Here is a 26,452-nt window from a genome sequence, read left to right as displayed (position 1 = left end):
GCGTTCGCTAGGCGGCCGGTACGAAAGAGGAACCCGCCTGATGTGTGGTGAGGGCCCCGCGTTGACGGAGGTGGCTTCTGCAGCTAAGCTGTAAGGCTCCAAGTAGACTCCAGGACCGGCCTAATGCCTAGCGGGGCATTGCCCGCCTTGTCTGGCTGTCATTTTGTCAGCGATGTGGCGGTACGGGTGGAGCCGGGAGCGGAGCATGGTGGTTGCGCGAATGGACAGATGGAGGGAGGGGAGTTTGAAAGGGAAAAATGGACTGCCAGCTGAGGTGCGTTGGAGCAGAGCAGGACGTGGGAGCTGCTGGACTTCCGTTGGTCTGTTGGTATCATGAAGTGGTCGAGGTTCGGCCACAGCATATGGTCTTGAGGTCTTTGCTGTGCGAACCGTTTTATCAGCGTGTAACATTTCCTACCGTATTTCGGCTTTTGGCCTTTGCAGTTTCTTCCCACAACTCTGTTCTTACTGAATTCTCTTCTCAGTCGGCCTATTAAATTTAAAGGTATCGAAGTTGGCGTAGTGGTTTGTTTTTGTTGTTTTGAGACAGGGTGTGGCCTTGTAGCCCTGCCAGCTTCAAACTTGCTAACATCCTGATTCTATTGGCTTATAATTTTGTTGGGTTTTCTTAGTATTTTTATAGTGTACAGAGGAGGCAGAACTGAAGTCTTTTTATCTCTGTGTGTTTTTTGTTTGGTTGTTTTTTGTTTTTGCTTTTGTTTTACATTTTTATTTATTTGTTGTTGGTGTGTGTGGGGTCGGAGTGAGGGGGATCAGAGTCGGGGGGAGGGGTTGAATCTGGACCATCTCATATTTTGGGCTCTGGCTGTGCAGCCCCTGCTTCTCCTTTACCATTAATCCTGCAAGAAGGCCATGCCAGCTCACATAGTTTGATGATAGGTGCACTTGATAATTATGTTAAGAGCTACACAATAATATGAGTCCTTTTTAAGTTGAGAAGCTTGTAGAAGAAACTACAGATCTGGATTGTGTAGATAGTTCCCCCTTCCTCCCCTTTCTGTCTCTCTCTCTTTCCTTCCTTCCTTCCTTCCTCTTCCTTTCCTTTTCCCTCCCTTTCCCCTCTTCTCTCCCCACTCCCCTCCAGTTTTTTGAGACAGGGTTTCTCTGTAGTCCTGGCTGGTCTGGAATTCACTCTTTAGACTAGGCTAGGATCAAAAGCACCCCCCCCCCCATAGTTTCTTTTCATTTGTTCTCCATGTTAATTTGGATCTATAAGGTCATTAAGGTCTATAACTCATTTAAAAAACATTACTACCAAGTACTGATGACACACACTTTTAATCCCAGCACTGCGGAAGCAGAAGCTGGCAGATCTCTATGAGTCTCAGAGCCCAGGACAGCAGGGCAACACAGAAAACATTGTCTTGGAAAAAAACAAAAATAATAAATAATAATGAATGAACATTTCCTAGAGGCTGGAGAAATGGCTTAGTGGTTAAGAGCAAGTAAGCATTCAACAAAACCTGAGTTCCAGTCCCAGTACCCACGTCTAGGCACTCACAACCACCTGTAACTCCAACTTCAGGTTCGAACTCCCTCTTCTGGCCTCCACTGGCATTTATAAATATACACACATAGAATTACCTAATTAAAAATCTTAGAAAAGCAGCTGTATGGTAGAGAGATGACTCAGCAATTAAGAGCACTTGCTGCTCTTGAGTTTAAGTTCTGTAGGTGCTTACAACCATCTGGAACTCGAATTCCAGGGGATCTGGCACCTAGGCTGGTCTCAAACCCAAGAATCCACCTACCTCCATCTCTGGAGTGGGATTAAAGACCTGGATCACCTCTTGGTGCTTTTTTATTTTTTATTGTAACCCATTGAGTTCTATTAATGCTGTGTGTTGGAATGTTAACTGTTCTTGTTTGCTTGATCTTGCACAATAGCTATGGCTTCAGTGAGTTCATGTGTGCCCAGCAGTACACATTAGTCTCCATCCTCTGGCTTTGTTTGTTTGTTTTTGTTTTTCCAGACAAGGTTTCTCTATGTAGCCTTGGATGACCTGGACTATGTAGACCAGGCTGGCCATGAACTCACAGTGATCTGCCTGCCTCTGTCTCCCTGATTACAGGAGTGCTGGGATTACAGGATTACACTGCACTGGGCCTTTAAATTCTTTCTTTCCCCTTTTCCACAATCTTCCCTGAGCCTTGGGGACGATAGGGTTGAAATAGATGTCCTGTTTAGGACTGAGCACACATTTTTAGTTCTTCAACCACCAGATAAATTACTTTATTTACTTTTTTATCTATTTATTTGTTGAGGCAGGATCTCACTATGTAACCAGACTGGCCTTGAATTCACAGAGATCATCCTGCCTCTGCCTCCAGAGTGCTGGGATTAAAGGTGTATGCTACTATCCCTGGCCTATATTATGTCTTAAGGGAGAATACTGTAGTATGTAACACTTTATTCTTTGGCACATGTCAGTATGTTATATCATTACCCAAGACCAGATGTATTCCATTCTTTTGACCTGGATTCCTGAAAGGGGACAGTTAGGATATTTTCCAGTTTAGTGTTACCAGAGAAATGGGAGGCCCAACCAACCGTGAGGGAGAGATCTGTTTTCAGTGACCTCCAAGGCTACTAGTCCTTTTTAAACTACCTAATGATGAGAATCTATCTCAAAAGAAAATGCATTTGAAAGTCATCATCTGCTACATAAAGAGTTTGAGGCCAGCCTAAAATAGATAAGACCACACACATATATACACACAGTTCTAAGTGTGATCTGTAAGCACATGCTTGTAATTCTAGCACTTGGGAGACAGAGGCAGGAGTTGATGTTGAAGGACAGCCTGGTCTACATAGTGACATAGTGCGTTCCAGGCAAGCTTGAACTTCATAATAAGATCCTAATTCAAAAAATAAAAAGGTTCTGGGGAGATAGTTCAGTTAAAAGTGCCTGCAGAGGGTCTGGAGAGATGGCTCAGAGGTTAAGGACACTTGCTGTTCTTTCTAAAGGTTCTGAGTTTGATTCCCAGTAACCAAATGGTGGCTTATAACCATCTATAGTGAGATCTGGTGTGCAGGCAGAATGCTATGTAAATAATAAATAAATTTTTTTAAGTGCCTTCAGAGCAAGCAGGAAGATCTGTACCCACATAAATACGAGGAATGGAGGCAGGTGAATGTTTGAGCTCATTGAATAGTCAGCTTAGCTGAGTCAGTGAACTCCAGGTTCAATCAAAGAACCTGTCTCAAAAAAATAACAATGGATGGGGACTGGGTAGATGATTTAGAGGGTAAAATGCATGTGTAAGCTTGAGAACTTGAGTTCAGATTCCCAGCCCCTATGTAAAAACCAGGTGTTGGGAGGTACATCTTTATATCCCAGTTTGAGTAGATAGAGGGGGAAACTGGCAGATTCCTGGGGCATGTTGGCTATCCAGCAAAAGTGATGAGGTCCAGGTTCAGTGAAAATTCCTGTCTCAAACAATACCATGGAAAGCTGAGCATGGTGATGCGCCTTTAATTCAAGCATCTGAGAAATAGGAAGAAGGATCTCTGTGAGTTTAAGGCCAGCTGATCTACATAGCTAGCTCCAGGACAGCCAGTGCATACAAAGAGAGACCCTGTCTACAAAACAAATGGTGGAGAGTGATAGAGGAGGACACCTACCATCTGTCTCTGAGCACCACATGTATCTATGAGAGAGTGAAACTATATATACAGGTACCACACAAAACACCAAAATAAGGTGGAAAGTGATTAAAGACAATGTTGACTTCTGGCCTACACACACTTCTAAATATGTGGGAATGCCACATACAACAGAAAAGAATATATAGGCTATCAGTGAGATGGTTCAGCAGCTTAAGGCACAAAACTGAGTTTAGGGGCTGGAGAGATGGCTCAGAGGTTAAGAGCACTGGCTGTTCTTCCAGAGGTCCTGAGTTCAATTCCCAGCAACCACATGGTGGCTCATAACCATCTATAATGAGATCTGGTGTGCAGGCAGAATGCCATATAAATAATAAATAAATCTTTAAAAAAAAAAAAAAGCTGAGTTTAGTTCCCAGGACCCACATAGTGAAAGAAAAGAACCGAATCACATATTCTCTTCTGACCTCATGTATGCCATAGCAGGTATGCACATATACACATAAACAAATAATCAGATTTTTAAAAATTATACACAGAACTGTTGAACCCATGAAATGGCTTAGTGGAAAAGGGTTTTACAGCCAAGTCTGACAACCTGAGTTTGATCTCTGAACACACATGGTGAAAGAACTATTCTCTGACCTCCACATATATGCTGTAGCATGTGTTTCATGGCATGTGTGTGCATACTTATGTGCACATAAACAGACACGAATAAGTACATGTTAACTGCTATGTCTAACTAGTTGGGAGACAATCCAATTAAAACACTTAAAAGATGTGAAAAGGCACTTCAATAAGACATACATATGATCCAGGTATGGTGATGCACTCTTATGGTCCCAGCACAGGAGTGGGCAGGCAGATCTCCATGGGTTCAAGGCCAGCCTGGTTTACAAAGCAAGTCCAGGACAGCCAAGGATACACAGAGAAAACTTGTCTTGAAAAAGCTAACAACAAAACAAAACAGACATACATGTGACTAATGACACGAAAAGATGCCAACCATTACTAGTCAGGGAAATGCTGATGACAAGATACCACTATGCACCCACCAGATATTGGTGAGGTTGCAAAGCCTTTGAACCCTTCTACTCTGCTGGTGGGAAAGTGAAAAGGTACACTATATGAAAAAAATGTTTGACAAGTTAAACATTCCTCTCTGATTCAGTACAAATTTACCAATGAGAAATAGAAATACAAGTTCACATAGTGTGTGCTCAAGGACCTATGATTTCCAAAATAGTAGAATCAATTCAGGAAACTGTCAGCAGGTGATAGGTAAAGGAAATGAGGTACAGCCACATAACAATGACATAATAATGAACAAAATACACAACACCACATCTAAAGATTCTTGGTGCTGAATGACAGGAACCATTTATGTTATATTTTCTAATTATATGAAAATAGATTGCTTTGCAGTAGGCAAGGTCAGCTTGGTTTCCTGGGGCTGTAGGTTGAGGAAGGGACCCATAGAAGGCTCCAATACTGCTATCTTTTTTTTGGTGCAGTAGTGGTGGCCTCAAAGGTATGCAGTTTTCCAGAACTCCCTGACTTAACGTATTTTGAGTGGATATGGTTTATTGTGTGGAAATTATGCTTCAGTAAATTTGGCAAGTAACATAAGACAGTGTTGATTGAAATGTTGGACTTTTTTAACTTGACCTAGGCCTAAGGATTGCTCTTCTTAGAGTGAGCAGAAGGGTCTGTTTAACATCTGGGAGTTTTCTTACAGGGTAGAGAATTATGTTCTTTGGTGAGCAGAAAATTCACAGAAAAGTTGAAATTTGATTACATTCTATAGTTGAGGAATGACCACACTATGATATGACTATATTTCTAAGAAGATTTCACACCTTAGATAGAAGAGTTAAATCAAGGACAGAATGTGTTTTGAAATTCTGCATGCGTTACTGAAACAAAGAAAAAAAAGCATGTATTAACGAGTGCTAGAAAGGCTGTGGATAAGGCTTTCCAGGTAACTCCTGCAGGCCTGTGCACCACCTCTTTCCCTTGCAGTGTGGTTATTTTCCTGACATCCCGGCTTAAACCAGTATAAAGTGAATTACAGTAGATTCCTGTTTCCCCTGCTGATAGAACTGGAGCTATGTCATCCTGAACCCCCATGGATCATGTGGAGCCACATATCCTTCCCCTTGGTCCTCAACTGGGGCTTCCCACTGCTCTAAGTCAGAGAGTATATAGTTCCTTATTTTTAGCCTCAAACTGAAACTTCTCTGTGTTCTCTCAGAGTTCTTCTACCAAAGCTCAGACTACTATTGTTCCAGAACTGGAGATGCCCAGCTTCTCTGCTACTTCAATGCTGCAATGGCCTCTGCTAAGTAAAAAATCTTAATAGAGGTAACATATTATTATTGTTGTTTTAACATGTTTATTATCATTATTATTATTATTATTATTATTATTATTTGCGACAGGATCTCATGGTGTCTCGGGTTGGTCTTGAATTTACTATGTAGCCATACTACTTTTGATCCTCTTGCCTTCAGTTCCCAAGTGTTTGGATTACAGGATTACAGGTGTGCACCACCACACCAAGTTTTATTATAATGGAGATAAAACTTGGGCCTTTGTTCATGCTGCACAAGTACTTTATCAACTGAGCTACATCCTTAGTCTCTTAAGAGGTAACTTTATTTGTGTGTTTGGGTCTTTTGCCTTCCTGTATGTCTGTGTACCACATTTATGCAGTGCCCTCAGAGGCCTTACCCCCATGGAATTGGAGTTATAGACAGCTGTTATGTCAGTGATAAGAATTGAACTCAGATCCCCTGGAAATGCAGCCAGTGTTTTTAACCACTCAGCCATCCCTCCAGGCCTGGTTTTGTTCTTTAAGATAGGGTTTCACTATGGCTTGGAACTCACTAGGTAGACCAAACTGTCTTTAAATTCACAGAGATCTCCCCACCAAATTAATTCTTTATTGTTGTTTGTTTTTCAAGACGTGGTTTCTGTGTAGCCTTGGCTGTCCTGGAGCTTGCTCTGTAGACCAGGATGGCCTCAAACTCACAGAGATCTGCCTGTCTCTGTCTCCCCAGTGCTGGGATTAAAGGTGTGTGCCACCACTTCCGGCCAACTTTTTTGTGTTTTAAGAGATAACCTTTATGGTAAAAAATATTCCTCAAATCTTATCTTGGACTGATTGATTTATAAGTACCATCTTGTGAGTTAACGTAAGTTTGTTGTAAAAGGGAGAGAGAGACTATAGAGATGACTTAGTGGTTAAGAACACTTATTTTTGCAAAGGACCCAAGCTGGGTCTCTAGCAACCACATGCCAGCTCATAATTATCTACAACTCCAATTCCATGGATCTGATGCCCTCTTCTAGCCTCTGTAGGCACCAAGCAAGCACACGTGTGATAAAGTTAAAACATTCATGTAAAATAAAATAATCTTTGAAAAAAATTAAAAGGGATGTGGACATAGTTCATTTGTTTACCTAGGATGCACAAAGCCTTGGGTTCGGTCCCTAGCCATGCATAAATCACAACATGAGCGAGATGGAGAGATGGCTCAGCAGTTAAGAGCATTGGCTGCTCTTTGAGAGGACCATGTTCTATTCACATGGCAGCTTGCTTCTGTAATTGTTACAGTCTATAACTCTAGTTCCAGTAGATCTGATCCTTTTCTGGTCTCTGCAGGTGCCAGGCATGCTCATGGTACACAGACATATATGAGGACAAACACCATGTATGTTAAAAAATATTTTTCTTTGTTTTGTTTTCAAGACAAGGTTTTTCTGTGTAGCTCTAGATGGCTTAGAACTAACTCACTCTGTAGACTAGACTGAGTCTGCCCTGGAACCCAGAGATTCAACTGCCTCTTTCTCCTAAATGCTTGGATTAAAGGTGTGTGCCACCGTGATTGTTACTATACGTTTATAAGCTTGGATATTACTGTGGACCATGGTTTTACATGCTCTTGTTTTCCCAAGTTCATAAACACTGTATCACTGAGAATTCCCAGTGAACCCATGTCCACCCCTACCTTCTAGCTACCCACAAGGAAACCAAATCTTTTTTTTTTTTTTTAAGATTTATTTATTATTTATACAACATTCTGCCTGCACACCAGATCTTACTATAGATGGTTATGAGCCACCATGTAGTTGCTGGGAATTGAACTCAGTACCTTTGAAAGAACAGCTAGTGTTCTTAACCACTGAGCCATCTCTCCAGCCCCTGTCAAATCTTGTTAGTGCTTAAGATGTGATTAGGGGCCTTACTAGGACAAGTGTGTGTGTGCATCCTGGAAAATTAGAGGTACAGTGGTCTTGCTTTCAGAATCCTGACAACATGATGTTTTTGGCAGGAGCACAAGGTCATCCCTCTCAATCAAGGCTTTGCCCACTTGTCTTGATTCCTGAGTTTTGAGCCCTAAAACTAAGGTGTGTAGTGGTCAGGTCTCTGAGGTCCCCACAGTCCTGTCTCTTCTGACAACTGATCCCCTGGTGAGGAGCCTATATCTGTAGCTCTCATCCTGGAGGGATAGGTAAGGGTGCTTTGACTACATCGTTGCTTCCCTGAAACATTGCCCCACCCTTTCCATTAAAGCCCTACCCTCCCTCCCTTGGTCCTGCCCTCCCAGTTATGCCTCTCTCAGCCCCACCACCCTTACCAGTACCTTCTCCTTGCACATTTTTCTGTCTTGCAGATCTCCCTGTCAGCTCCCCAGCATGGCAATGCAGTATCTCATGCTTTTGGCTGGCCTTCTGATGGGAGGTCTGAGCAAGTCCACAGAAAGCAAGGTGGGTAATCCTGTGCCCCCTCAAAGACAATGGATCTTTACCCCATAAAAATCTCAGTCTTTGAACTTAAGGTCCACTGATGTTAGCCTAACCCTGATAGAATCCCGTTGGGGTCTACTGCTAGGATTGGAGGTGCCTGAACTGTACCTATCACCTGCTTTGTTCTGCTTTCTCGAAGTTTCTTTGCCAGACCTACTTTTTGCTATAGCTGACCTAGAATCCCTGCAGAACCACTCTCCAGTGCTGCCTGCTCAGTTGTTGCTTACTTTGGAGAGCTAATGACTGGTAGGCACACATGGTCAAGCATACTAGTTCCCACCAGAAGTTCCCATACTAGTTGAACATAGCCCATGACACTCCAGTAGGCTGAGCTTTGGTATATCAAATGGAAGTGCCATTACTCTGCTCTCCAAGCCAGGCAGGATGGGGCCTCACTATTTGGGGGTAATGGTATAGAGAATCCCTTACTGACTTGGCCAAGGGTAATGAGAAGGATGGCTTGTGCGTGGGGCCTTGATTCTTCCCATGGTGCTGTGAATACTTCCCTGTGTCCCTGTAACCCTTTAGACACTCCTTACTATTAACCAAGCTTAGATCATAAAAAAACAGAATTACCAGGCATGGTCACAAACATGTAGCCTTTTCCCTGGGGAGGCTGAGACAGTAGGACTGAGTTATACAATGGATCCTTGTCTTTTTTTTTTTTTTTTTTTTTTTTTTGAGATAGGGTTTTTCTGTCTGACCTGGAGTGGAGGTTGCTCTATAGATCAGGCTAGCCTCAAACTATAATAAACCAGGTTAGCCTCAAACTCAGAGTTTCAGAGTACTGGGATTTAAAGGTATGTACAACCACCTGGCTGGAGCCATGTTTTTGTTTTTTGTTTGTTTTTCGTTTTTTATATTAATCACAGGTTATTTACTTTGTATCCCAGCCGTAGAGCCATGTCTTAAAAACAAAAATAAACAGGGTCAACAAGATAGCTCAGCAGGTGAAGAACACATACTGCCAAGCTTGATGGCCCCGTGTTTGGTCCCTGGAACCCACAGTTGAAGGACTCCCAAAAGTTGTCCTCTGAAGCTGGACGTGGTGGCGAAAGCCTGTAATTCCAGCATTCAGGGAGGCAGAGGCAGGCAGATGTCTGTGAGTTTGAGGCCAGCCTGGTCTACAAAGTGAGTCCAAGACAGCCAAGGCTACACAGAGAAACCTGTCTCGGAAAAAAAAAAAGTTGTTCTCTGACTTCTATGTACATACCCATACTCATAAACACACAATAATAATAAATAAAAAAATCTGAGTATCATGGCACATGCCTTTGATCCTAGGACTTGGTAGGCAGAGACAGGTGGCAGCCTACACAGTGAGTTTCAGGCCAGCCAAAGCTACATAATGAAACTATGCCTCACAATAAAACAAAATAATAATAATAAATAAAATTTAGAAATTAAGAATAGGGAAAAGACAAACTTAATATAAGTTTTACATTTCTTGAGAGCTTCTATAAAGAAATAGGGACACATGTATATTTATGTTGGGTTTAGGGAAAAGGGGTGTTTCTAAAAAAGTGTGATTGGACAGAGGGTATAATCTGATGGTCATTAATTAGAGACCTAATCAGGCTGCTGTTCAGATTCTTGTCCCTGTAACTTCAGAGACAAAGACTTGCCCTTTCAATCACTGCTCCATGAGGGCCTTAGCCTGTCCCTGTCCTCGCAGGTAACAGGCAAGAGATAGTCAAAGACTCCTTTTGGGCTCTCCCCAGAGTCTAAGTATTCAATTTTAGGGCAGTTTGTTCTGTGCCACACCATGCCATACTGTCCAAGGCCCAGGCCCCAGGCCAGTTCATGTAAGTTCATTAGTTCTTACCCTTCCTGGCATTTGAGGGACTAGGTAGCTAGTGTTGAACACACCTGGTCAGATTCTAGCCTTGTAACTTGGTGGCTTATTCAGTCATCAAATGTTTACTGGCCACAGACTTTGTAGCTTAGACCCGGAACCAGTGGGGGAAGGACCTGTTGGGTAGTGATTCAGGTGATGTGACAGGAATATAATCCAGATGGATAGGTAGATAGCTCTACCTGTTTGTATCAGTAACTCCCAGTTTTGATCTCTCTGTCTAGGACTAGAGTTTTCCCAGTGCTCTGCCAACATGGGCTGCAGTAGGAGTGGAGTGGGAATACTCACTTGTTGAAGGGATATCACTTGACCTTAGAGAATTTGAAAGTTGTGGGTGATGAGAAAGATAAGGCCCTATTATGACCAATGCTGTGCTTCATGAGCTAGGCACTTCCCACCTATCTCACTGATGTCTCTCCTCTAGGCCCAGCAACTTGAGTGTTGTATGGATGTGGTAGACTTCAATACTACCTGCCCAAGCACAGGTCTGTGTGGCCCAGGTAAGCGTCACTGTTAGAAGTACATAGCAGACCAGTCACCCCACCAGCCTCCCTAGATGTCTTTTACTCCTCAGTGGCAAGATAGTTGAGAGAATGGTGGAACTTGGGATAGCACAGACTGTGCCATTGTGCAAAGGAGGCCTACCTGGGCTTCCTTTCTAAGCAGCCTATCCATACCCTTGTCTAGTTCATGCATGGACGCTTTGGAGGACATATTCTGTAAAGAGCTGAGGCACAGGAAGGAGAAGGTTCAGAGGAGGAGGGGGCATGGGGCTCAGAAGGAGACTAAGCCAGGATAGTACTTCCAGGAACTCAGCAGCTTTTGAAAGTATCTTTTAAAAGATTTATTTTTATTTTATGTGTGAGTGTTTGCCTGTATATATATATATATGGTGCATATATGTATGTGTGTATGTATGTATGTGTACCACATGCATACCTGGTACCCTCAGAATGCAGAAGAGGGTACAAGATTCTCTAGAATTAGAGTTATGGATGACTGTGAGCCTACATGTGGGTGCTGGGAACCAAACCCAGGTCTTCCTTAAGAATAGTAAATGTGGAGGCTGGAGAGATGGTTTGGTGGTTAAGAGGACTGCCTGTTCTTCTGAAGGACCTGGTTCAATTCCCAGCACCCACATGGCAGCTCACAACTGTCTGTAATGCCAATTCCAAGGAATCTGACACCTTCACACTAATACATTAAAAAAACAAACAGACAAAAAAACAAACAAACAAAAAAAAAGAATAGCAGGTGTGCTTAACTATTGAGTCATCTCTTCAGAACCTCTTGCGGTATCTTGACCTTGGAATATCCAGCAATGTCTGGAAGCATTTTTGGTCATCACAACTGGTGCTAAATTATTTGAGAAGGTCTAGCTAGCATCTGGAGGTGGAGGCCAGGGTGCTGTTGACTAACCTCAATACACTAGATGACTCTACCACAGAGGACAATCCAGCCTCAGTGTCGGCATACCAAAGGTGAGGTCCCTGATCCACAAAAGGTTCTAGGAGGCTATGAAGATAGGACTTTCTGAAAGCAGCTGACAGAGGTCAGGGCTGGTGAGAAGTCCAGCTGGTGAGGGGCATCCAGGAGAGGAAGACCAAAGTGAAATATCAGGACCATCCACTATTTTGGCCTGTCCTGAGGCAAGAAGTCTTTGTGGGAAAGAGATGACACGAACCCAGAGGGATTGTTAAGAGAAGCAAGTGGCCCAAAACATCGGTCAGGTGCTATGGAAAGAGGACATGGACAAGATGTTGAGGCTGGAAGTGGGGCAGGGGTCAAGGTTGAGTGTGGTGACAAAGGGAAAAGGACATTTTTCTTTGGTGAGCAGAGAAAATCTGATGATGCCAGAGGGCTGTCATCTAATCTAAAGTTCTGGCAGCTGACCTTTCCTAGGTTTCTTCATATTAATGGAAATACCTGGGACCTTGCATCCCTTGGGTCTACAAACTGCCTTTGTCTCCCAAGGGCTGGATGAAGGCAAGCACTACCTGTTCAGAATCTAACTCTTTGTGTTAGGTTTTGTACTGAGGACTCCATGTTCCTTGGTCTTGCTTTTCGTAGACCTCCAATGAGATCTACTCATGCCTTGAACTGATAAAAGGGGAGAAATTGGGCCACTGTAGGAGTCATTTCTCATTTTATGATTCCTATTTGAGCAGTATTCTTCCACCGAAGTATAACTGCGAAGTTGGACTTCGTTCCTGTGTGGTCGTTTGCCCACAGCATTGGCAGAGCTAGAATGCTGGCCCTCTTAGACCATTTATCCATTGCTGTTGGTACTATCTCTGCCACCACAGAAAAGCTTCCGTCTTACTCAACCCACCTGTTCAAATCAGACGTTAAAAACCATTGATTATTAAGGTTCAGTGACCCATGGTTTAGCTCTACATACTGCCCAATATTTGGCGTCTAGTACCCAGTCAACATATATATAACATGTCTACTTTTCTTCTGTGTTGGGGATGTTAGAAGTACAGGTATGCCCTGACCAGAGGGGAAACTATTCACTGACAGTACAGGCTGGGTTACCCCAAGTATGTAGGTATGGCTTTGGTCAGTACCAATCTGGGATAGAAATTTGCCTTGATCCTGCAATAGAAACCCTAGGAAATGGCACAGGGACAACAAACAAACCTATGAGTACCTGCCCCCATGTAGAGGCCCAAGTGAGAGTACACTGCTATACTTATGACCTTGTATCCTAGAGGAAGTGATTCTGGTACATAGTCTAGACCTTCACATAGTACCTATTAATTTTAGGTTTGAATAGTCTCCTGAGGCATCCAGTAAAATGACTGCCTTAGTGACAGGCATCCACGGGAACTTGGTTGAGAGTGCTATGCTTCCTGTTGAGTTTACTTCTTTTTCTGGAATTGGAGCCTATGCCCTACAGACTTCCACAGGATGTTAGGGTTCTTGAGTTGAAAATTACCAATTCACAATACAGAAAAGCTTGCAGAAGATAGAGCACCTTGACTTACTTTGGCTGAAAAACCCTGTCTTCTGGTACAGGTTGCTACAGGCACTGGAATGCAGATGGGAGTGCTAGCTGTGTCCGATGCTGGAATGGGACCCTCCCGACATACAATGGCTCTGAGTGCAGAATTCGTATGTTTTTTCAAGTTCTCTTCCCCAGTTCCCTTATACTTCACAGGGGTCCTTATGTCCAATTTGGGGAGAAATCAAGGGAACCACTGTACTTGTCCACTCCAACGGCAAGGACAGCACTCACCTTGCCCAGCTGTATTGTCTGTCAGTGAGCAGTCCCTTGGATTCCTCTCTGCGTGTCTGTTCACTGAGGACAGCTGTGGGTGAGAACTGCTCCTTGCTTTCTCATCTCTAACTAAGCTGTCCCTTTAGGACATATGTGGAGGCCTCAGTAGGGTCTCAGGCATGGCCCAGGTCTACCCTCAGTTCTGCTCTCCCACAGTCACTGGCCGGGGCATGCAGTTTCCCATGAACAGAAGCACAGGGACACCTGGACAGCCACATTTTGGTAAGTCTCTTAGCTCGTAAGGCCAGAACTGTGCCTGTGCCTGAGACCTGGGGCTGGGGCACATCATTAGAGTTGGTACTGGTACCAGTGTCTGTCCTGAAGTTAAATATTTTCTTCTAGGAACTCTGGTTAAGGAAAAGGTTTGTAGAGAGTCCAGCATCCCCTGTGGCTGGGGTCATTTGGCTTGGGTATGGGCATGTGTGGGGATGGCATGTGAGTAAGATACTTCATGGTCTCCAAAGAGCCTTAGTTAATAACAGCCCTCATGGCTACCTATGTATGCTTAGCCTTTGCCTCACTCCATGTCCACTCTGGCCCTCATTGCCCCATCCCAACTGGCTGTTATAAGATATAGGCCTCTGATGAGACTGCACACACACAGGCCATATGTCCTGATCTGTTTTCAAGGAAGGGACAGGCCCTATCATCTGATGTTTGTATCTCCAGAACCTTTAAGCCCACCTTAAATGAAGGCCTGGGGAGTAAAGGGTGGAGGAATATGTCTGTGGTAGCAGTGTGGCAGGCAAACAGGAGAGGGGACTGGGCCTGGTGCTACCAGAGCGAGTATGTCCAAGGCAGAGGAACCCCATAGGTCATGGAGCTGGGCTGAGCTCCAGTACAGACTGCCTTTTCTAAGGTAACTGAGTCACTTTGGGGACACAATGTCCTGAGATGAACACAACCTTCAACAGTGAAGGAGTCTGGTTTTTTGTTTTTGTTTTGTTTTGTTTTGTTTTTCTTCTTTCTGTTTTTTCAAAACAGGGTTTCTCTGTGTAGCTTTGGCTGACCTGGAACAAGTTCTGTAGACCAGGCTGGCCTGGAACTTAAAGATCTGCCTCTGCCTCCCAAGTACTGGGATTAAAGGAATGCACTGCCACAACCCAGCTTAGAGGCCTATTCTGAAAGGGTTCAGTCCTTTCCCGGAGTCGTAGAACCCATTCCTCCTTTCAACCAGAAATTGCACTCCAAAAAGGTTCTGTTCTCAACAGTGGAAGCCAGTTGTACAGAACAATGTTGTTTAGGGTGGGTTAGTATAGATAGGACCGTAGCCACACCTTTTGCACAGTATCAGTGAGATAGATCAAAGTCCACAGCATCTCAGTAAGAAAAATAGCTCCTATAGCTGGCAGTTAGACTGATACGCCAACCACCAGCTCCCTAGTATGTGTTGATCCCAAACAAATGAGATGAGCAGGAGGTGACTTCATGTATCAGAAGTGAGATGCAGCAAAAGTACCTGCTGCCAAGGCTGGAGGCCTTGACTTTCACTCCAGGTGGCTGAGCCAGTCTAATGGAGAGAACCTAGGACCTGAAACTTCTAGAGCCTGAAATTAGCCTGGGTCAGGAAACAGTGGCTAATGTGTCCCTTGTCTTGTGGCTAGATGTGTTGGGCTTGTGGAGGAGCCTAAGGGCACAGCCTTGCTCTGACCTATGGCTAGCACCTAGCAAAGGCTCAGGTATGTTTGGGAAGTGGTGGGCACCAGGCTCTCCTGGCAGCTTTTGGTTTGTCTGCAGGGGGTCCTCATGTGGCAGCTTCCCTCTTCCTGGGGACACTCTTCATCAGCACAGGCCTCATCCTCTGTGTGGCTGGGTTCTTCTACCTCAAGCGCTCCAGTAAGCTTCCTGAGGTTTTCTACAGGAGAAACAGAGGTACTTTCTCCTGTGGCTGAATTTCCACCTGCCTAGCTTCAGGGCTGCTATCCAAAGTCTATCCCTATGCAGGGCCTTGGTGGTCCCCAGCAGGTACAGGGACTCGGCTGTGCCCATACCCACCAACACAGGGTGCCTTTGGGTGCTGTTATAGCTGAAAATATGAGATTGGGCCCTGCTGCTTAGAATTCCCCAGGTAAGAAATGTGGCTGTGCAGCTGTCCAGGCTCAGGGTGCTCAGGGCAGCACTCAGAGCTGAGGCAGCTGCTGAGCAGCAGAGTGACATGGCCTTTTCTTCCCCAGCCCCTGTCTTGCAGACTGGTGAAACAGTAAGTAACCTGCCCAACTAGGCTGAATTGGGTTGAGGGTTGTGTGTACCTGTGCCACGCCAGCCAAATCTCACTCTGCCCTTTTCTTTTCAAGGCTTCAGTGGTCCCCCTGCCACAGTCTTCAGGTACAAACTGCAGCATGTTATGGGAATTGGGTGGAAGGGTTTTACTGTGGGCCATCTTCAAAGCCTATTCTGTGGTTTATCCCCAGATATAAAGGTCCCTCTCTGGGACCTGACCTGCCTTCACACATTCTAAATAGACTGTCCCATGAGGCAGGGACAAGGACAGGTGCTCAGCAGGCTCTACTCTTCTTTCTCATCAACCCACATGGTTTCCATGCGGTCTCCCTTCCTTGGCATAGGGCTAGACTCCCTGCTTCTCCTGTAGCCATGTCTGGCTCTGCTTGAAAGCTGCAAGGAACAGGACAGTTTGTTCTTAAGCTTTTTTCTGCCAGGCCTATCTGAGCAGTTGTAACCTACTGTATAGAAGAGACCATGAGCAGAAAGGTTGACTGGCCCATGGTTACATAGCTACAAGTCCCAGAGAGGATATGCTTAACCTCTTTCCCCATCTCTTTGTTTTCACTGTGCAAAGGTCTAGAATAGAGAACCAGTGACAATGTTTCTCTTTTTGAAGATAAAGTAGTTCCTTGATGAAATTAGACATACCTTGTTCCAATTAATACCTGTCTCAAGTTCTCCAAAGCAGCCTTGTCCCCGAGGACCTTACAGGTGTTGTCAGTGACTTGTACCATACAGCAAAATACACACACTGGCTTCTTGAAGAAAACTGTCCCTTGATAGTTCTTGGAGCCAGAAGTTAGAAATTATGATGTGGAGGTGAGAGACATTCATTCCAAGTCCTGGTGGATGGGGAATCCCTCATGTCTCTTCCAGCTCTTAGTAGCTCATACCTCCTGTGGCTTGTGGCCACATCAGCCATGTCTCTCTTTTTCTGTAAAGAGGATACTAGTCATTGGTTTTAAAGTTCACCTGATTAATCTAGGATGATCTCACACCCTATCCTAATAGAATCACATCTGCACAGAGCTTTTTTCAAATGAAAAAAGGTTATGTTCATGGGCTTCAAAGCTCAGGGTGTGGCCCTGTCTTTAGAGAGTGCCATCCACTCCCTGTAGTGCATAATGCAGATACTGTTTATGCTTTTTTCTTAAGGAATAGCTGGACTTTGATCCAGGCCCAGGGCCTGAGGTGTGAGGTCTGGGGGTCTAATAGGAAATAGGTGAGCTCATGGGAGCCTCCATCAGAAGAAACTGCCTTTGTACAAGTGGAGCATCACTTTCTTGTTAGAATAAACACCATATTTGTGTCCTGTGGCTATTCACTATGCTCCTGAGAGCCAACAGCGCAGGCTGAACTTACCTATCTCTGACTCAGCTTGTCTCTGACCCCGTTTCAGTGAGGAAGCCAAGATACATCAGGCGTGAGCAGCACCCAGACAAGAATAGGAATCCTTCTGCCTTTTCCACAGTGGAGGCCCACATCAGCAACGTCTGACCTAGAGGTCAACTGAGACTTCACAGTACTGCAGTGGAGACCCAAGGCTCCCCACCAGTGAGCTCAATACACAAAGGGCCTGAGGCTTAAGATAGGCCAGAATTGGCTCTCAGTGACAGACACATACAAATGCTAGGGGGCTAACCTCCATGCCATGAGATTGTGGTAACAGGAGTAATCATCTATTTGTGAGACCTGAGGACTCAAAAGCAAGTCATGTGGGGTCTGGGCCCCTTAGGAGTCACAGCAAGGTTCCAGCATCTGTAACAGTTACAACACAGGCCTGATCCCAATGGTCAAAACTTCTGGAGGCCACCAACTGGAACCCATAGTAGACAGAACTCTCTCCATCACTACCAAGCTAAGAAGAGTGAAACCAAGCCCCTGAAGGTGGAGAAATCAACCTGGAAACTGGTACCAGAAATGGGTTGCTCCAGCATCTACCTGCTAATTTAGCTCAAGACACACATTTCTGAGAGTTGCAAAATTGAGTGTGCTGGTTCCAGAGGCAAGCAGAACCTTGTCTCCCAGGGACAGACTCCCATCCAGCTACTTTTCAGCCTGGGCACACAAAAGTAATAGGTTTACCCATGGTGCCTCCATCTCTGAACGCTTCACCTTACTGTCTCATTGGCCGTGTAAAGATGCTGGTCAGTGGCTCCGTCTTTGCCATTTCAAGCCCTCAGAAGCTATGCCTGTGAACTACTAGCGTGGCTGGTGGCATTGGCCATGTGCCTTCTGTAGAAGAGGGTGCCCAGGATCCTAACAAATGCCAGCCTCCATGTATGGGCCAAGGGTGTCTAGCATCTTCAGCATCAGGCACACATCTGATATTACTAACAGTGGTATAAGCTTGCTTTCCTGCACTTGAACCAGTGGCTCGGGTAACAGCAGTGATTTAAAGTTGGACCAGTTAAACTAGTCTAGATCTTCTTTCCTCTAGCCTTATTGTCCCAAGAGTCATCTATTCAGTGTGTGGGAGCCATCTACCCCATTGCCATGTTCAGGGGACAGAGAGTCAGGTAGGTAAAGAGGAGCCCCTCAGCAGGATCCAGTACCATCTGTTGTCCAGTGGGACTGGCAGTGTAGCACAACCCATCCCCTTGTGCCCTTGGCCAGGACCTGTATCACATATAACCCTTCCCATTTCAGGGCACTGTCTTGCATGGGACAACAACCCCAGCTCCTTAGTACCTGAGGTAGAAGGTGCCAATCAAGCACGGCATGGTCCTTCAGATAAGACTACAGATACATCACTAAGCTTTGTGGGGCCCTGACAATTTATGGATCTCAGTCACCCTTGAGAAAAGCAGAGCCCTCTACCCTGGCTAGCTGAGTCCAGCTTAGTGGTCACACTCAAAGCCTGTGTGGAGATGTTTGTCTGCTGATTAGTGGTGGAACTGGTTAAGGAGTGCAGAGAGCACAGGGATTCTGGAAGTCCCTGGTGGTTTGAATGAGAATGCCTCCCATAGGCTTATATACTTGAATGCCAATCAGGGAATGGCACTACTTGAGAGGGATTTGAAGGTGTGGCCTTGTTGGAGGTTTGTCACTGGGAGTGGGCTTTGGGGTCTCAAAAGTTTAAGCCAAGCCTAGTGGCTTTCTCTTCCTGCTACCTACAGATCTGGATGTAGAACTCTAAGCTCCTCTTCCAGCATCATGTCTGCCTGTGTGCTACCATGCTGATAATGGACTAAACCTCTAAAACAGTAAGCAAGGACAAATTAAATGCTTTCTTTTTTATAAGATTTACTGAGGTCATAATGTCTCTTCTCAGCAATAGAACACTTGCTTTGTAACTTCCGTAGGTCTCTCTATGTACTGGCTAGAGGGCTGTGGCCCAAGACATCTGTGGAAATCTAAAATGAGTTTCTTGCCTGAGGCATCCGAAGGGCATGTGTCTGCCCTAGGCTATATTTTAGAAAAATGCTGGGGAATAAGATCCTGTCAGGTTAAGATGTAGGTTTCCAGGCCCAGATTCTTTATTCTGAGACCAAAGACCTTGCCCTAGAGACAGGATGTGGAGTAGCATAAGCAGCTTGACACTTAAGTCCTATAGTAGGGTTGGGTGCCCTAGCCAACATGAAACATCTTAAGGTTTAGGGTTCCCTAGTATGCTGTCTAATGAAAAGTAGAAAGAGATGTTGACAGCTATAAGGGAAGGCAACATGAAAAAGTGGCTACCAGTCTGGCTCCCTGGGGTCTCAGATGGTTCCTTTGTGAACTCATTCTGAGTAGCCAGTGCTCAGGCACTCCAAGGTAGAAATTCTGTGTCACCCATTCCCCCATCTCTCCACTTTCTGTTCCTTGTACCCTTATTCCTTTGTGTACTCAGTATTTTTTATTCGGTAGCACTGAAAGTGTTCCAAAGCCACCCCAGTAAGGATGGGTGAGACAAGAAAGGACCAACACCAGTATTAGGTGGGTGAGGCCAGGGACCACAAGAGTGATAGGACAAGGGGTTGGGGCCTTGGTCACAAACACTGGAAGAACTGACACAAGAAAAACCCATAAACAAGTCCTAAATAAGAGACTTTCATACAGGTTTTTGGGGACCTTGTCCTTACTGCTAGGTACAGAAGGGTACCAGTGTTCGGGCCATCTTATATCCAGACAGTATAAGACCATGTTTACATCCAGGCCCAAAAGATGGGGCAAAATACTGAATATGGTGGCTCGCATGCCTTTAATCCCAGCACTGTGAGTTTGAGGTCAGCCTGGTCTACAAAATCAATTCCAGGACAACCAGAGCTATTACAAATAGAAACTATCTGAAAAAAAAACAAAGGGAGGGGCAAGGAGTCCAAAATGCCAAACCCGGTGGCACCTCCTACTCCATCCCAGCACCCATTGTGGGAAAGCCAGTTTATTTAGCAGCTGAGGCCTTAGGAAGAATTCTGGCCACAGGGCAACTGGTACCAAATTAGAATGTGCATCTAGCCTTTTATATCCATTGTTTGGGGGACAGCTCAATGGCCAGTAGAGGTGACCAGCACCAGGCACAGATAAGGGATTGGCCTAAGACTAAGAACCTAAGAAAAGTCCTGGTCCTAAAAGACCTCGTGTACTAGCCATGTCTTGTCTCAGCAGCACTTCATCAGAGATCTACAGCCAGGTCCATAGCCTTGGTAGTGAGGGCTGTAATCATGGTAGGTTTTATGGTACTACTGAGAGAGTGTGACTAGTTTGGTACAAGGATGGGGTCAGTTAGGGCCTCACCCATAGATATGGAGCTGGTAGAGCTGTGGAGCCCAGAGTGAGAACATAGGAATAAGGCTGCCCTTGTGGGCACATACTAACACAGCATACGTGTGCACAATGGTAGTCGCATGTTGATGTGCACACCCACACATTCACTTGCTTGACAGTTTCTGTCACTTTCCTGCTGTGCAGGTGCCCTTGTATTTGTGGCATAGATATTCAGGGTTGTGATGTCCTCCCAGGGGATTTTTTCTTTAATGAGAATGAAGTGTCCCTCCCTATCTTTTTGATTAATTTTGATTGAAAGTCTTTGTTATTAGATATTAGGATGGCTACTCCAGCTTGCGTCTTGGGCTCCTTTGCTTGAAAAACCTTTTTCTCTTGAAAAGACCCTTTACTCTGAGGTAGGGTCTATATTTGTTACAGAGGTATATTTCTTGAATGCAGCAGAATGTTGGATCCTGTTTCCACAATCATTCTGTTAGTCTGTATCTTTATTGGAGCATTGAGTCCAATGATGTTTATAGATAGGGTCAAGATGGACCCCACTTACTGTCCTAGACAGTGTAGTCCAAGTTCTTCCTATACTAGTTGGGGCTCCTCCAAGTCCTGGTCCCTCTGCCAGCTGGGAGTTGACTTCCCCTGAGGTCAGGACTGGAAGAAGGCCAGGACTGTGTGAGGCCTGATAGATTCCTCAGTCCTCACAGCACATTTGCCTCTGGACATTGACTGTTCACTGGGTAGCCTTGGTGACATCAGCGCTTGGATATTTCCAGGAGCCCTCTGAAGATTGTCCCTCAGAACTCTGGGACTCTAGCTTCCTAGAGGTAGCATGTGACACAGAGTCATACTCTATACAGATCACCAGGGCTGGGCCCTCAGCAGCACTTCCTCCTTAGCACCCTCATGTCTTCCCTAATTCTAGACCCATCAATATCCCTTCTTATACCTTTAGTTACCCATCTCCTCTCTAGGTCTTCATTTTTCCTCAAGCCCCTATTTTGCTGGGCCCCATTTTTGGTTCCTAGTACTCATGGAATTAGGCTCCTAGTACTCACAGAATTAGGCAGGGGACTCTATCCTTCCAGAGCTCAGGCCCCTTCCTCTGATAGGACATTGTCCCCAGGTTCCCACAATCCCCCATATGTTACTGCCTTGAAAGTTGGCATTGAGCATAAGGATATCTAGGAGCAAAATTGTGGCAGCTTCTGGGGATCTGAACCATTGGATAGTTGAGTCTCTAAGGCCATTCCTCCCACCAAAATGAGGCTCCTCCTAGCAGCATACCTTCCCCACAGGCCTGTGTGTGAGCTTCTATCTCAGAACCCTACAATTCAGTGTGCCAGAAGACAGCCACTCCTGAAAGATAGGAAAGAACCTAGCCTGACCAAAGTGGGTGGGGAAGAGAGATATCCTCTAGGGTTATTGAGTCTAGTCAGCAAGGATATCTCAGATCAGTGGGCCTGGGGAAGACCAGGGGCTGCCTATGCATAATCCCAGTCCAACCCATTCCAGTGTGGCACTCCCTGCCCAATGTTAGATGCTCCTTGACCACCAACCCTTTTGACCAATGCTGTTACCCGGTCAAAGCTTTTGAGACCCCCCCCCCCATCTTTCCAAGCACACCTGAAGGTAGGGGCATCCTTCCTGAAGTATGGAACAAATGGTACCCAAGCAGATACTCAATGTATTATGGCCAGCCTGGGTCCCTAATATTCTTAACTGACCCAATATCTAGGCTGTACCCCAGGCCTGCCTAGCCCTGACCTTGCACCCCTTCTTCCTGGACTCCAGGGCAAGGAATTTCTCAAAAGCTATAGAGTGCTGAAGCAGCAGCAGATGAGGGTTTTGCATTAAGCAATTGTGAGAATGCAGGTTCGATGAAAGGGACAGGACATTGATGGGCACAGATAGAGATAGGGAGAAGGGGGCAAACTGGTTTGTGTCTGAGAGTGTGCAAGGCTAAGTGAAGGATCCCTGCTGAGCATACTTGGGACCAGGTGAGCACACTTCCTTTCCAAAGGGAGGTTTTTGAGTACGTGAGCATCTGTTCTCAGTCTGGAGTCCCAAGACCAGAGACCTGTGTTGATACTAGATCCATCCTGACTCTAACCCTTCCTGTGGATCCCCACCCTTTCTGAGCCTACCAAAGAAGAGACCAGCCAATCTCTGATGTTCAGGGCATTCAGGGCCACACCCCCAGCCATCATGACCTGGAGGGTATAAATAAACCTGTTTCAAAGCTCATGGCCTGAGAATTCACACGTGTCTCAGTCAGCCAGCTCCTGGATGAAGAACACAGGTATCATACCTCCCATTCCCACATACGCACAGAAGAGGTGTGCCAGCCAGACCGGTACCACAAGAAGGCTGTTGGCTGCTAGCCTGTGGAGGAACACCTGCCAGGTGGAGCAGAGGCTAGGCCGGACCTGGAGGAGGGGGAACAAGCTCTTACTGAGCTGATCAGCCTAGACACACAGAGCTTTGCTGTGGCCAGTGGAGAGGATCATGTCCAGGAACTGCTGACCCCCAGCTACCAGGTAAGGCCAGCTCAGTCTGTTGTCACCTTTCACCTATGCTGTCTTGGGGTGAGGCCCTTTCATGAAATGTGAGGCTTAGTACCAAGGAACCAGTCCTATGAGCAGCACAGGTCAGGGGAGGGTAGACCCAAGGTCCTATCAGACCTTGCCAAGACCACTGCTGCTTCCAGGAAGTGGTGGCATTGAATGTTGGGGCCCTCATGATGTCACGGTGATGATTCAGCAGTCTTTCAGCCATTCAGCTCACTCACTTGGAGCTGACCAGTGAGAAGGGTACTCTCTGCTGTACTGCTGGCCTCCATGGGTTATAAGGCTAAGACTTTCATGGTTAATATTCTTCTCTGCTCTGAATGCTTGTGGCTCCTGAGATATAGTCCTGGCCGAGGGGAGGTTAGCAAACAGTACTTAGTGGTCAGTGTGTTTCTAGGATTCCTCTCAGGGAAGTAGGATGAGCTATCAAAAAAGAAGGCTTGGATCTTCTACATTCCATCTTCTCCTTGACAGGCAGCTGTGTGACTAATATGGTAGAACAGGGTAGGGGTGTTCTCTGTACAGTGGCTAAGGAGCATTTTTAATCCTTGGCCTCAGGCACTTGTCCTTATCCCTAACAAACAAGCTGGCCCCAGATTCCAGGTGGCAAATGTTCAAAAACTTATTCGGCCTCAACTAAAGCCCTCACTTTCTCAGAGCTTTATGGGCCCAGCTGCTCTCCCAGAGACCCCAGATTTTTTACACAGCTGCTGTCAACTGAGATGTATGCCATACAAATCAGAGACACACTGGGACCAAGTTCAAACCCCTTCCACACAGCTCAAAGCCACCAGTAGCTCATGGGCCTATTAGGGCCCAGCTTCCAATTGGCTCTGGTCCAGAAGACCCTAGTTAAGTCACTCTAGCTTAGAGCTGCCTTCTCCATATGGAGAAGCTGTTATGATTATTCTGTGGCATGGGTTCAGCCTTACAGAGCACAGACATAAATAGTAGCTGCAGTAGGCCATTCTCATTATCAGCACATTGAAGGATGGACAATAGGTGTCCAGCTATCAGTGTTGACAACTCCTAGCACATAGGCTTTATTCTTGAAGTCTGTCTGTACTGTCCATGCCTGGAGTATGGGACTTTTGACCTTGTAATAAATGTGATAGGTTACAGTTTGGACATGGGTGGAATTTTGTAGCTACTTGTGGATAGTGTTCTTCATTGGAATCTTTGGGTCTGATGCTGGGTAAGAAAAGAGGGGGTGTGACAGGCTGACTTTTTAGAAAAAGGGTATCTCATAGTGTCCTGTCTCTATTCCACAGCTCAGAATCATGTCAACAGGCCGGCGGATATGGCATACACCCATGCCACCCCACCAGAGCAGCTCCACAACCACAGTGCCCAGGTCCCCTGGCTCAGTTGGCAGTCCCAGGTCCCCTAGTACTCCTGGCTCAGAGAAGGTAGCTTCTCCACTGGAGTGTTCCATCTGCTTCTCAGGCTATGACAATATCTTCAAGACACCCAAGGAACTTTCCTGTTCTCATGTCTTCTGCCTTGAGTGTTTGGCTAGACTGGCAGCTGCCCAGCCTGCAGGCCATCCTGGCAGAGAAGCTGTGCCTTGTCCATTCTGCCGGCAGCCCACAACTGTGCCTGCTGCTGGGGCTCCTGCACTACGCACTAGTCGTCAGCTACAGGCCAAGATGCCAGTGCACCTACAGAAGGAGGAGCCTGTATGGCTTGAGGGCACCAAATTGTGTTGCTGCCCCTTGCCCACCACTTCTGGCCAAGAGGCCAGTGGCTTTGTGTGTGTGGATGTAGGCCTGAACAAACCAGCTGAGCCCAGCTTACCGCCACCTATCCAGGACCCTGCACCCAACCGAGGCTGTCTGGCCCGCTGTTGGGCACGCTTTGGGGATTGGCGTCGTGTAGCTCTGGTTTCTGTGCTGTTGCTGGTGCTGTTTTGTGTGGTACTCTGGCCCGTGCAGTGTGCACTCAAAACTGGAAATCTGCGCTGCATTAACCGGCCACCTGTCACCACTGCCACTTTCACTGCCACCACCGATGCCCTCTCCCTTGGGCCCTTAGCCAACAACTAGGGTCACCAAGTTGGCCAGGCTATTCCACCAGATCCATGGATGGGTCTCTGACCCCCTGAGGTTAAGAACACAGCAGCTTTGGAAGTTAGTTGGTCCCCTAGAACCCAATATAGGACACATATGTGTCCCCCACTCTCCAGGACTAGGTGCCACTGGGGACTAAAGTACTCAAAGCCTCTAAGAACTACAGGCTTCTAAAGGTCTTAGAAACTGTCCGGGGACCCTGTCATGAGGAAAGAAACCCAGGAATGGCTGGCCAGACCCCTGGCCTCCCTGAATTGTCAAAACAGCAGAAGTTTGCCATCCTTGCTTTCTTAAGACATTTTATCAGGGTCCTCCCCAGTTCCTTTCTCTAGGAAGGGCTAGACCCTTCCACTTGGTGGGAATGCTAAGCAGCTAGTTCTCTAATTAAGAGTGAAAGTAAAAAGGCAGGACACCTGCTCATGCCACATCAAGAACTTGCTAGCTCTCCCTGGCTGGTACCTTTTAAAATAAATTATTTTCTATAAATATTGTTTCTTTGTGTAACCCTTCTCCATCCCCCACCATTCAATTTGACCTGTTAGAAAGTCTCCCATCTCCCATTTCCACAATCTAGCCTTTACTCAGGTAACCTGACTGTACCACAGTGAGAGGGGGAGAGGGCAGGAACCACTCATCCTTCCTGGCTTCACAAGGGCAGTGACAACTCTTCACTTGGCTGTTTACCAACACCATGAAGCTGGGAACAGTAGGTAGCCTGAAAACCTACAGCCCATAGGACCATTCCAACATCCCCAGTACTCTCTGGACCACCCTGGATACTGAAACAGCAATGTTTAGTGTCATGAGGGCCAAGCAGAGCCCTGCCACCTCATAGTCACCCAGGTTCTGCCGCTAGCCCTAGGAATCCTGTACTACCAGGTGAGTATGGCCTGGAGAGCCCAGGCCAGTTCCAGCTTGGGCAGGTTTCAGCCTCCTCACCTCTGACTGCAAAGTCCAGGTACTTCCTGTTCTAACCAACCGTGCCTTTGGCCAGGGCAAGGGAGTTGGTGTAGGGAGGTGCTAGATCCAGCTTTGGGGGACCCTCCCACACTGCTGGCCTCAGTGCCAGTAGACATAGAACTAAGAACTTTACTGAAGGTACCACAAAGCCACAGACCACCTGTGATGGAGAAAGGATTCCTCTATGTCCCATAAGCTAGTGACATTGCACCCTGTCACACATAGTGATGAATACATGTGGAGCCACACCCATGTCACTGACAGGGCCAGGCATGTGAGAATGCCTACATGGTCACATGAACATGTCACATATGCCTTCATTCCATTCCATAAGCCTTATCCATGGTGACC

At 46.1% G+C, this 26,452-nt stretch overlaps 2 protein-coding genes across 9 annotated transcripts; both read left to right on the top strand.

Annotated features, from left to right (window-relative positions):
- Window positions 1–22,911, top strand: C3H1orf159 (chromosome 3 C1orf159 homolog). Of its 8 annotated transcripts, XM_060378875.1 has the most exons (13): window positions 2–180; window positions 5,886–5,995; window positions 7,299–7,347; window positions 8,311–8,404; window positions 10,723–10,798; window positions 13,320–13,415; window positions 13,738–13,803; window positions 15,319–15,453; window positions 15,756–15,781; window positions 15,876–15,906; window positions 18,245–18,323; window positions 18,924–19,010; window positions 22,777–22,909. In XM_060378875.1, exons 3-12 carry the CDS (start codon window positions 7,331–7,333, stop codon window positions 18,985–18,987), a joined length of 684 nt encoding a protein of 227 aa, XP_060234858.1. In that variant the 5' UTR covers window positions 2–180; window positions 5,886–5,995; window positions 7,299–7,330; the 3' UTR covers window positions 18,988–19,010; window positions 22,777–22,909. The 8 variants fall into 8 exon arrangements, 4 of the variants coding, with proteins under 4 accessions (XP_060234861.1, XP_060234858.1, XP_060234860.1 ...); XR_009590392.1 differs by lacking the exon at window positions 22,777–22,909 and having other exon boundaries at window positions 3–180; window positions 17,204–18,323; window positions 18,924–18,991; XM_060378877.1 differs by lacking the exons at window positions 18,924–19,010; window positions 22,777–22,909 and having other exon boundaries at window positions 3–180; window positions 17,204–18,386.
- Rnf223 (ring finger protein 223) lies at window positions 22,820–25,627 on the top strand. The gene is made up of 2 exons (XM_021656105.2): window positions 22,820–23,042; window positions 24,344–25,627. The coding sequence occupies exon 2, from the start codon at window positions 24,353–24,355 to the stop codon at window positions 25,115–25,117; it is 765 nt and encodes a 254-aa protein (XP_021511780.1). The 5' UTR covers window positions 22,820–23,042; window positions 24,344–24,352; the 3' UTR covers window positions 25,118–25,627.
- Window positions 25,628–26,452: the final 825 nt, after the last annotated feature.

Source organism: Meriones unguiculatus, chromosome 3, assembly GCF_030254825.1.
Source record: "Meriones unguiculatus strain TT.TT164.6M chromosome 3, Bangor_MerUng_6.1, whole genome shotgun sequence".
Lineage (NCBI taxonomy): Eukaryota > Metazoa > Chordata > Mammalia > Rodentia > Muridae > Meriones > Meriones unguiculatus.
This window is presented reverse-complemented; position numbering and strand designations above follow the sequence as displayed.

What these genes read in the sequence shown, in the direction of transcription:
- Rnf223 (XM_021656105.2), top strand. Translation starts at nt 24,353, where the DNA reads ATGTCAACAGGCCGGCGGATATGGCATACACCCATGCCACCCCACCAG.
- C3H1orf159 (XM_060378875.1), top strand. An exon ending in CACAGGTCTGTGTGGCCCAG is followed by an intron (nt 10,799 to 13,319) that starts GTAAGCGTCACT and finishes CTTCTGGTACAG; the next exon opens with GTTGCTACAGGCACTGGAAT. An exon ending in CCCCCTGCCACAGTCTTCAG is followed by an intron (nt 15,907 to 18,244) that starts GTACAAACTGCA and finishes TCTTTCCTCTAG; the next exon opens with CCTTATTGTCCCAAGAGTCA.